A 12,284-nucleotide genomic window follows, 5' to 3' on the forward strand; every position below is an offset into this window, starting at 1 on the left:
TTCTGCAGAGCACTGCTTTTCACAAGAGTGGGGAATTTGCAGGGGCAGGGACGGATATTTGAGCATTAGCTGCAGCAGCAGCAACTTTTTAACCAGGCCTCATCAAAGGTCCATGTTCACCAAAGGCTGAACTCTGGAGCAGAACTCAGTCGATTTCTGAGTCTGTTCACTCTCGGGAAGAATAGTAAACACAAATTGTAACCCCACTAGTTACACAGTGTTTCTAAAGTGCTAGATGGGCATTAACATCTGCATCTGTTCCTCCAAACCTCAGGAGGTAAAGAACATTGTTTCCCGTGAACAAAGGAGAACATTAGCTAAGATTAAATAAATAATGCCGCATCCCTGTAATCCCAGTATCGAGACCAGGCTCAAGGTCACACACACCCCAAAGAAGAACCCTAACTAGACTTCAGGTCTCTCTGCTCCTGCGCACCTTGTGGCCTCCTTCTCTTTCTGTATGGTACGGTCATTTTGAATCATCCCAAAGGAATGGTAAGAATAAGCAGTTGAATGTACAGTGAGCTGCTTTAGAGATGCTCAGGGGTGATGTGAGCCTCCTGGAAGCAGCAATACAAGATGCTTCTGGGCTCTCAGCATATGGCTTCCTAAGTAGCTGACCATCTATGGAGTACCAGTTGTGTGCCAGTTACTTGGTTTCACATGTACTCTCTAAGTTCAACCTCACAACATCTGTGTGCAGCAGATACCATTGTAATTCCCCACTCAACACATATGGGAGTTGAAATTTAAAAAATAGGTCTCTAGACCAAAGTTCAAGGTCTAGTAAAAGGCCATTCTGGGATCCTAATTTATGTTCATCTGACCCCAAACCCATTTTGCATTATACTGCCCCCCTTCTCTCTCTTCATTACTGAGGATTCCACGTATACCAGGCAAGCTCCCTGCTACCTGACCTGTCTGCCTTCTCTTGGTGAGCTTTTTTACCTACATCTGATGGAGGAAGGTCATTGGCTAATAAAGGCACTGCCCTGGCCCATTTTATTGGTTAGAGGATAGGTGGGAGGAGTAAACAGAACAAAATGCTGGGAGGAAGAGGAAGTGAGGTCAGAGACTCCACGCTCTGCTCTCGGGAGCAGACGCCTCAGGGAGACGACGGACGCCATACTCCCAGCTCCCAGGCAGACACACGCCATGAAGCTCGACCCAGGATGGACTAGGCTAGAATCTTCCCGGTAAGACCGGTGCTCACCGATTATTAGAGATGGGTTGATCGGGATGTGAGAATTAGCCTGTAAGTGCTAGAGCTAAAGGGCCAAGCAGTGCTTAAAAGAATACAGTGTCTGTGTAATTATTTTGGGGCATAAGCTAGCCGAGCAGGTGGCCGGGGTGCTGGGAACGCAGCCCCGCCGCCCCCATTACTACATACATCAAGTCAATTCATGTCTTACTTTCCATTTCCGTATCTGTAAAATGGGGTTGTTTTACAGAATTTGTGGAGTCCTTAGAAGCTTATAGCTTGTTTCTATTCCAAGAAGCCCAGCAGGTTTATACTGTCTTCAGGTTAGCCTGAATCTAAATCCTCCTGATGTGAGAAGCAGCACACTTATCAACTCTAGTTGCCAATAAAAAGTAGAATTTCTCTCAGAAGACCATGTCCTGCTGGCAAATGTTCCTGGTCGAAATTCTGAGGACACAGTATTCTCTGACAATAGTTATCCCCCAAAGAGACAGAAGATTAAGGTACTTTAGAGTTGACACAGAGCCTTCCTCGTAGTTATAAGACAGCAGAAATAAAAGTAGTGGGTTTTTTGTTTGTTTTTGTTTTTTGTTTCGTTTTATTGTTTAGGGTTGGTATTTTCAGTTAGGGTCTCATGTAGTCAAGGCTGGCCATGAACTTCTGATCCTCTTGCCTCTGCCTCCCAAGTACTGGGATTAAAGGTACGTGCCACCACACCCAACTAGTATATGTTCAATAAAGAAAAGTGGACTGGGGCTGGAGGGATAGCTCAGAGTTTTATAACATGGGCTGCTCTTCCAGAGAACCCAAGTTTGGTTCCCAGCTCCCACATGGTAGCTCACAGCTGACTCTAGTTCAGGGAATCCATTGCCCTCTTCTGGTCTCCACAGGTACTAGATATACACATGGTGCAAAACCGTACATGCAGGCAAAATACTTACCCAATATAATAATACTTTATAGTAATTATTATTTTATTATTTATAAAACTTTAAAACATGGTAAAAAATTAATTTAAAAAGGAAAATTTGAACTTATATTTGAGCTTAAGATCTTTTCCTAGGCTAAGTCTTTATATCAATGATCTTATTTAATATTATCACAACTCTAAGATGTAAGATAGAGTTCTTTTTTTTTTTCCAAGACAGGGTTTCTCTGTGTAACAGCCCTAGCTGTCCTGGAACTCATTCTGAAGACCAGGCTGACCTTAAACTCACAGAGATTACCTGTCTCTGCCTCCGGAGTGCTGGGATTAAAGGCCTGCGCCGCCACCACCTGACTAAGAAAGAGTATTTATGGCTTCCATTTTTCAAGCAAAGACATTATATCCTAGGGAATTTAACTTCCTGGATATGTAACTGAAAGTAGTTGAAGAAATTGAGGCTCGGTTACAGACCATTAGATCAAACTTCCAGCTCCAAGGAACTTGGAGAAGTTGTTAACTAGTTACCTGGGCTCTGACTTAAGAACTCTGGACAGAAGCCAACACCCAGGCCCAGCTGACCCTAATATCCTGCCAGTTCATTATTCTCAGCACAGTTGGAGTGCTAGATAGAAGAGCACCTACTAGAAATGTGGGTAAACACCAGCAAACAAACACAGGAAAGTGATGGTGCATAACACATGCAAAAGCAAGAACAACCTTTGCACAGTGCTTTATAATTCCTGTGGCATAGTCATATCTGACACATAATTTATTCTTTGCATTGCCCCTTTATTGTATTAATGTTGCCATTACAAAGATGAACTAACTCAAAGTTAGTTCAGTATAAAAGTAGACATGTATCATGATTTCTTGGTTTCTCCTCTTTCTTCTTTTCGTAATGGTACCAGTTCAAACACTTTAGCAATAGTGATTGGGTTAATATAAACATAAACATATGATACTTGACTCAGAGTCAAGCTTAGAGCTTTGGTTTGTCTGTTTATTTTCCTCCAAACTAGTGAGAAAGAGGAACACCCTTAATCCCATGGTGGAAATCTAAGGTTGTGGACTGCCATCACCAGAAAGCGAGAAAAAAGTATTATGAGCTAGGTGGAGTGTCATACACTTGTAATTCTAGATTCTCAGGAAGTTGAAGGAGAAGCTTTGCAAAATCTGGACCAGTATTGGCAACTGAAGGAGACTCTTCATCTCAACTTTTTTTTTTTTAAGAAGACTGGGGATGATAGCCTGGTGGCTGTGGCACAGGCCTTTAATCCCAGCACTCAATAGGCAGACGCAGGTGGATCTCTGTGAGTTCTAGGTCAGCCTGCTCTACATAGTGGATTCCAGGCCAGCCAGGACTACACACAAAGAAACCCTATTTCATAAATAAATAAATAATAAAAAATAATTAAGTAAATAAATAAATATAAAAAGGAAAGCCAGAATGGTGGCTTGCACCTTTTCTTCCAGCACTCAGGAGATTGCGGTGGGATTCCTGCAAGTTCAAAGCCAGCCTGGGCTACAGATTAAGACCCTACTTTGAAAAGAAAAGAGGAGGAGAAGGAGAAGATGCTATAATAAGTGGGGGTACTGAGGCTTGTAAATCAGCACCACCAAGTATAGTGTTTTATTTTGCCAAGTAATTTGAACTGAAGGACACTGGGAAAACCCCAAAAGCAAGTTTCTCTTTGACCTCCTCCCAACTTCCTCTCTTCTACCTTTCTCCCTTGAAGTTAGTCACTGAAACAAAAATTCAGTCTCTCAAGGTGGGTCATAGAAAATAGAAATATTAGTCTAACTTTCCCCCTTCCTTTCTAGAAAGGATAATTGTTGGTAGAAGTTTCTGTCCTACAAGCCATTCCCAGGTAACCACACAGAGATTTAAATATAATTATAAATGCTCAGGCAATAGGCTTGTTACTAGTTAATGCTTACACTTAAATTAACCCTCATTTCTAATGTATGCTTTGTCATGTGGCTAGGTACCTTTTCTCAGTATGGCATGTCCATGTCTCTGGCAACACTTCAGACTTTGCCCTTCTTTTTCCCATCATCCTCTCTCCACCTAACTTTTTCCTGTTCAGCTATTGTCCAGTCAGCTTCTTTATTAAGCCAACCCAGCGACATATATTCACACAGTGTAAAGGAGTGTTGCATAGATAATTTGTCTGATAATAGACATTAAACACCTCATCCTACACCATACCTGAGCAGCCAAGGAGAATCTGCAGGGGCGGGCAGTTCCTCTCATCCACTGCCCTCTGTTCAGCCATATTTGTGCTTGACTGCCCATTGTTCACTGAGCTGAAGCGCAAAAATGGTTTCCTTTAACTTTTTAGCCTTCGTTTCAGAATGATCTTCTATCCTGTCTTTTTCTGTTTTGAGACAGAGTCCAGGCTGTCTTTGAATTCTTAATCCTCCTGCCCCAATCTTCTAAGTAATAGAACTCTTCAGTTAAAAAAAAAAAAATCTTTTTTTCCTTGTTTGACCCTGTCTTTTGTTATAAGGATGTCTACTACTCTTATAATAGAGCTAAATGTTCTTTTTAAGCCTTATTTATTTATTTTGGGGTTTTATTTTGTTTTGTCTTTTTGAGACAGGATCTCTATAGTCCCAGCTGTCCTGGAACTCGCTATACATAACTGACCTAACTCACAAAAACCCACCTGCCTCTGCTTCCAGAGTTCTGGGATTAAAGGCATGCACCCCCACACCTGGCAAGGCTTATTTATTTTTATGTATTTGTATGAGTATCTTTCCTACATGGTTGTTTGTGCACTATGAGTGCCATTAGAAGCCAGGAGAGAGCCTCGGATCCCCTGGAACCGGAATGGCAGGTAGTTGTGAGCTGCGATGTGGATGCTGGGAATCCTAAACATACTGTGACATGCCCCCCAAGCACATCATGTACACATATGTAAAATGATAATAAATTAAACAAAATTAAAACCTCGTAAAACAGTGCTCAGAGAAAAGATTGAAAATAACGAAATGAGGGGCTGGAGAGATGGCTCAGTGGTTAAGAGCACTGACTGTTCTTCCAGAGGACCCAGGTTCAATTTCCAGCACCCACATGGCAGCTCACAACTGTCTGAAGATCCAGTTACAAGGGATCTGACACCTTCACACCAATGCACATAAAATAAAGTTAAATAAACCATAAAAATATTTTCTAAAAAAGAAAATAACAAAATAAAATTTAAATAATGTCACATAAATAAAAATATGTTCATATAAAACAAAAATCATATTTTTAAGAAAATATGCAAACAAAAACATATTAAACAAAATTTAGTTCTCTGTGTGGAAAAGGGGGGAAATTTTAGTGTCATTGTCAGAGACCAAAGATGATAAAGTTTCATCTACAAAATCAAACCAATCAATCAGCAAATGAGCACAAAACCTAGAGACAACACAATAAATACTGGATAACTGTCTCTGGATTGGGGAAAATGAGAGGTTTGGGCTTTTTTTCTTTTCTTTTCTTTTCTTTTTTTTTTTTGTTTTTTGAAACAGGGTTTCTCTGTGGCTTTGGAGCCTGTCCTGGAACTAGCTCTGTAGACCAGGCTGGTCTCGAACTCACAGAGATCTGCCTGCCTCTGCCTCCCGAGTGCTGGGATTAAAGGCGTGCGCCACCACTGCCCGGTTGGGCTTTTTTTTTCTTAACATATACATACCTCCAACATTTTTATGCTAAAAATCTATGTTTTTGAAAATAATTATTTTGAAAAGTATAAAAATATAAATTTAATATATATTAAATCATCCAGAGAATGTTGGAATCTAGAAGAAAAGCCCTATTTAAAGCAGTTGTGACCACAGTTCAGGCAAGAACAAGGGTAGAGAAACCCTGCTGGAGGGAGCCGGGGGCTCAGATCACCGTCTGGGAGTGCAAGATCCAAGCTCCACAGCAGATGATAGAGGGCAGGAGGGCCCAGTGCCCCCAAGAGGGAAGTGGACAGAGAAAGGCCCTGGGGCTGGCCGAATCTGTGGTGGCCTCCTGGACCCGGAGGATCATGCCTGAGGAAGCAGAAAAATGTGCTGATGGCAGGGAGAGAAGTGCAAAGGTTATGGAAAACTGGGTCCTAAAAGATGGAAATCTGACTCAAAGAAACTAAACAACAGAAGCAGAGGCAGGTGGATCTCTGTGAGTTCCAGGCGAGCTTGGTCTCATGTTTTGAATTCCAGGCAAGCCAGGGCTGTGTAGTGAGATCCTGTCTAAAAATAAGTAAATAAAAAGCAGATAGGAAGTGTGAAGAGGCAGCTCCTAAGCTGTGATTGAAGGACGCTTGGAACCCACAGAGGAACCAGCTGAGCAGGTGAATCCTCTGTCTAAGAGACGAGTAAGAGTAAGCTGAGATCACACTGACTGGCCTGAACCGGAAGGGCTTGAGGGCAAAGATGAGGAAAAGATCAAGACACTTGCTGATCAAGAGAGAGGCAGCTGTGTGTTGAGTTTGCTGAGAGGCTGTTAGATTGAAAAGACAAGATGACTTGGAAGGCAGGCTGAGCTGCACAGAGGAGGAACATCTGTGTGTGTGGCACCAGGCTCTACTGGGGGATGCAGAGCTCCTATGGCCAGCCTGCCACTCCTCCCTGACCCCTGCCAACAGCTGACCTTGGAACAGAGGACTGACCTTTGGAAGGCTGCCTTCTCCCTTCCTCTGTCCTCTGCCCCTCGTGACTTTCTCGCCTACTTGCTTCTGCCTCTTCCTAGAAATTTCAGCTGAGTATTTTTGGAGGGTATTTAAGGAATGCAATCACAATAGAAAATGTCTTTAAAAAGCATGGTATGGGAGACTGAAGAGATAGCTCAATGGTTAAGAGCACTGACTGTGTCTCCAGCAGTCCTGAGTTCGATTCCCAGCAACTACAGGTGGCTCACAACCACCTGTAATGAGATCTGGTGCCATCTGCTGGCCTGCAAGGACACATGCAGGAAGAACATTGTATACTAAATAAACAAATAAACAAGTGGTCTGGAGCTGGAGAGATGGTTCAGCAGCTTTGAGCACTAGCTGCTTTTCCAGAGGTCTCTAGTTCAATTCCCAGCACCCACACGGCAGCTCCCAACAATCTGGAACTCTGGTTTCAGGGGATTTGATGTCCTCTTCTGGCCTCTGCCTGCACCAGGCACACAAGTGGTAGGCAAACACACATGCAGGTAACACACCTATATACATAAAATTTTTAATTTAAACTTTAAAAAAGCTTCCTGTGAGATACACATTTTGTAATGTGTATATCATTTTGTTGTTGTAGCCATTTTTAAATGTTAGAGCTTATTTTACAACTTAGAGGAAACCATCTAATTTCTTTCTTCTTTCTGGAAGATGTCTTTTCAGCCTAATGCATACTGTCCTCTCCGCGAAGGAGGAAAACAAGTAAGGGCCTGCCTTACGGACAGCCAAACAGAACCCCAGCAGAGCCTCCGTCTTGGGAAACTTCACTGCCCTGTCAAACAGGAAAGGGAATTCTAGGAAGATAGACCTGAACAAAAACATGCTGCGCCATTACAGTGTCTAGCTTTAGGTATCTTTGTACAACCTCATTTGTTGTTGACTGTTTTACTTTAGTAACCGGATTAAGATGATGAGACTTCCGAGAGCCGCCTGTCAGTTCTCCCAGCACTAGGGTACCATGCATGTTAGGCAAGCACGTCACTCAGCCGCAGCCCTGAGACCGAGTTTGTTGCATGTCTCTCCCCTTTCTCACTGCTCACAGAAGTGTCATGTGCTCCTCAATGCTGAGAGGCCCAGTTAGCGCTCTCCTGAATCCTTCAGCGGAAGAAAGGAAGCCGTGTTTGTGCCATGGAATCAGCTGCATGAAACTCACCTCGCTGCCCATTTCTGGGTCCAGGCTGCTGCCTCTAAGGTGCCCTCAATGTGCTGTGTATCAGACAGTGCCAGGGAGAGCATGTGTAGCTCATGTATGATATTTTAAAACTTTTTGTTGTTTTGAAACCTTGCCTTTTGAGGGCTGGTGGCCTATGGCCACTCCACCTGACTATGAAAGCTCTCTACGGTCCGTGGACTTGCAGTGTGCTAATCCAGACAAGTTTCTTCCCACACCCAGCTGCCCACTTACAAGTTGTCTTACTTATGAATTCTTGTGTGCATACGCAATGCATGTGTGTGGAAGTTAGAGGACTTAAGCCGGTTCTTTCCTTCTACTACGTGAAACTCAGAGATGGGACTCAGGTCCTGGTGGCTAGCTGCTTTACCCATTGAGCCATCTTACTGGCCCCTAACCTAGACTATTTTAAAAGTCCCAAACCCCCCATCAGGAGCTGGGCAGCTTTTTCATGTCTGTAATTCCAGCACTCAAAAGGCTGAGGTAGCTCAAAGCTAGCCTATGCTTCATAGAAAGGTCTCTGCTGGTCAGTGCAACACAGTGAGACCGTGGGATCCTGTCGCAAACGGGGATGAGGTGCTTATGTATATATGCATGAAACTGTCAAAGAATAAATAAAAGATATTCTTTTAAAACTTAAAAGTTTTGCTTTTCTACAAAAAACAAAAGCAGAACTGACTAGCACCCAGCCTCCAGGGAGGAAGGAAGAACTTCCGGCCACTCTCACTGATCTCATGACTCCAATTCCTGTTGTTCAGCCTTGTTGTTTTTTAACTCCAAAATCTGTTCTGTGTTTTTCTACGTTCTCCAATACCTGGGCCAAAGGTTACTCTCTGTATGAAGTTGTCTCTGAAACCAGCAGGCATAGGCAGAGTGAGTTGGTTGTTTTGTTGGTTGGTTGGTTTTTAGTTGTTTTGTTTTGTGTTTGAGACAGGATCTTAGTTTAGGTTGACCTTGAGCTCACTATGTAGTTGGGGATGATTCTGAACTCCCCATCCTCCTGCCTCTACGTCCCAAGTGCTGAGTTTATTCTTTCCAGTAGATATTTAGTGAACACCTTGATTCATGTTCGTAGCCCTATGTAATGGTTATTGGCTCCTTAACTGTTGGATTTTTTTAAAATGCACCCAAAAGGACATTTCTTTCATGTAACAGGTTGCCCACAGTCTGTATCAATAGTAATAGATATTCATTCAAATTGCCTGGAACAGTAGAAGGACAAGCTTTGCAACCAGATGAACTTGAGTTCAGAAACTGGCCCGCCCCTTACTGATTGACCCTGAACAAGTGTCTGCGCCTGTAAACCAAAGATAGCCATGACCTCCGCAGTGACCACTGCAAAACTGAATGGGCGCATTGTAGGCAGGCTGCAAACGCGTGGGAAAATGCTTTCTAATCTACAAAGAACTACAAGAATGCAAGAGATAGCGACGCTGTGAGAAGGTGGAACAAAGCAGATAGAAATAAGACCAGCAAACCTGCAAACAAGTAACAGTCATTTAAAAATTAGGACACGAACAAAGTGAATTTTATGAAGTATTTTTTCCAAGCTCTCAGTAGATGTTCTGATTTTGTTTCTAGGTGCTCATTACATTTACAAGAGAAAAACATTGGGTAGAACTGTCAGCACTGCTCAGTAAATACTGAGAAATGTATATATTTAAACAAAGAAAATCCCCAGGAGAATAGGGCTCAACTGAAAGTGAGAACCAAGTTTATACAGAAGCTTATTTACCAACAATTAATTTCATAAACACCATGATAATGATAGTAGTTTTAACAGTAGTTAACTCCCCCCCTTTTTTTTTATTTTACAATGTATTTACATTGGGTACTTTATACACATATACCAGTCCCTATAACCACCTCATGAAACAGAAAATACCATTCCCTTTCTACCAATAAGCAAATAGAGCATGGAGGGGGAGTGGAAATATAAATCCCAAGTTTTCTGAAGAGAGTGAGTCACTTTCCTTCCCATATTGCTAACCATGAGCATTTCCCCTGGTAAGCACTGTCTCTAGCTTCTGTGCAGAATTCCCCTGGGCAGTTACAGTTCATCCTTCTGATCAAAGCGGGCTTCCTTTTTACCCAGAGATGCGCTGTCTTCCAGCTTGGACTTTTCATCTGGTTCCTCCTCAGAGTCCTCTTCATTGTCCTCCTCATCCTCCTCATCAAGTCCCCACATGTCCTCTTGCCTGGCCCGCTCCTTTTCCCTCTTCATTTTGGTCTCTTCTGCCTCCTTCTTTTTCTCCATTTCCTCATACAGCTCTCTCCACTGCTGCTCTACATCCTGTTTAGAGTGTGGAATTTCAAAGTTTCACAGATGATATAAACAGATACACTTGAGAAACATCTGTAGCCTTCCCGTTGGCTTCCAGATTCCTAGGCTGGTGTTCCTTTACTTAGGAATTTCAGAACCTCTGGGGAGGAGAGAAATCTATGTCTGGATGTATGATGTACCTTGCATTTGTAAATAAAATAGATTTAAAACTAGGCATAGTGTTGAATACCTGTAATCCTAGCACCTGTGATGTGGAAGCAGGATCAGGAGTTCAAGGTCATCCTCTAGAATTTAAGGTTGACCTAAGACCCTGTCTCAAAATGAGAAAAGTAAAATGAAGTAAAAAACTAAAATAAAGTAATTTAAAAAGTAAAGTGGACTGGTGAGATGACCAAGTAAGGAAAGGTCCTTGACCAAGTCTGATGACCGGAGTTTGGTCCCTGGGACTCATCTAGTAGGAGTTGCCCTCTGACCTTCACATACATTCTGTGGCATGTGCATGCACTTACACTCTAAATAGATGTAATAAAAAAAATTTAAATGCTTCACTTTTTCCATCATCTATTTATTTGGTGCCTCTATCACTGCCTAGCGCAGGCTAGACAACATTGGTGTGTTGTTTGCATTCCTCACAGCAGTGCGTATGTTACTCATCCCACTTCCTAAGTAAGGGAATCTGATGCTTGGATTTCTTATTTATTTCTTTGCTTATTTTGTCCTTTAGACAGAGTGTTGTTACATAGTGTAGAATGACCTGGAATGCTTTCTTTTTTTCTTTAAGAAAATTTTTTTGAGACCTATGCTGCCCTGGCTTGTCTTAGAACTCACAATGTAGACCAGGCCGGGCTGGAACTCACAGAGATGCACCTGCCTCTGCCTCCTGATTGCTGGGATTTAAGGTGTGCACCACCATGCCCAACCGTGGACTCTTTCTTAATCCTTCCATCCCTGCTTCCCTTCCTGTAGTTTTACAGTGTTGGATGTGCCCTCATACCCAGCTCATGTGGCCTTTCTATATTTTGTTCTCTCCAAACTGAATACAAGCCCCATGAAGATAAAAATGTCTCAATTTTATTTCTTTGCTATAGCCCCAACAACTGCTGTGGTGAACAGGTTCTTAGCAAGTATTTGTCAAATGAATGTATGGTTTATAGATATCATGTATTGAACACATGCTAGATGTTAGGAACTTAGAAGATAGTATGCTATCAATTTTCCTAATCGATAGATGAGGAAAGTTAAATAAATTGGCCAAGTTCATATAACCAGTCAGGGACAGAGCCTGGATTTGAACCTGAGCAGTCTACCTAGGAAACTCATGCTCTTCACTCATATATGATAACGACACAGCATTATTATTGGACGGCTGGGGAGTGGTTCAGTCTAGAATGAACAAAGCTCTGGGTTTGATCTCTAGTATCACAAAATAAAGATGATCACACTAAGTTAAAACAAGACAAAACTAGGTTAAGAAGTATTTTTAAAGCTGAGCACAGAATCAGCAAGATATCCCAGTGGGTAAAGGCAAATGCTACCACGCCTAACAGCTTCAGTTAGATCCTCTGGGAGTCAGGCCTGGTGCCAAAGACCTGTAATCTCAACTCCTTAGTAGACTGAAGACCAAGAACACATGTTCAAGGCCAGCCTTGGCTACGGAGTGACTTCAAAGCCAGCCTGGGTAACTTGGTGAGACCCCCCTCTTAAAATAAAAAGTGAAAAGTTCTCGTAAGATAGCTCAGTGGCAGAACAGTTGCCTAGCGCAGCCTGTGTGCCTGAACACGCGCATAGCTTTTGTGTGGGCTCTGGGAATGCGAACTCTGATCCTAAGGCTTACACAGCACACGCTTTCTCAAGGAGCCATTTCTCCAGCTCAGGGCAGGTGGGGGCGGGGTTGTTTTTGCCTTTACCTTCTGTGTCTGGTGCTTTCTTGCTAAAGTATTAAGCCCGGGCTATAAACCTACTTGGATTGACCTTCCTGCTGCAGAGCCAGGGCATCTGGATGCAGGATGTCTTCCTTC

At 42.7% G+C, this 12,284-nt stretch overlaps 1 protein-coding gene across 1 annotated transcript in view; it reads right to left on the reverse strand.

The window, feature by feature from the left end:
• Positions 1 to 9,526: 9,526 nt before the first annotated feature.
• Positions 9,527 to 12,284, reverse strand: part of LOC121448629 (calreticulin-like) — a 28,836-nt gene continuing 26,078 nt past the window's right edge. Inside the window, exon 9 of the mRNA XM_041652766.1 lies at positions 9,527 to 10,275. Within this exon, the coding sequence (XP_041508700.1) occupies positions 10,033 to 10,275 (243 nt within the window). The 3' untranslated portion in view covers positions 9,527 to 10,032. The remainder of the gene's footprint in view (positions 10,276 to 12,284) is intronic.

Source organism: Microtus oregoni, unplaced genomic scaffold (genome assembly GCF_018167655.1).
Source record: "Microtus oregoni isolate MIOR12 unplaced genomic scaffold, Mior012 000005F_ref0000423, whole genome shotgun sequence".
NCBI lineage: Eukaryota > Metazoa > Chordata > Mammalia > Rodentia > Cricetidae > Microtus > Microtus oregoni.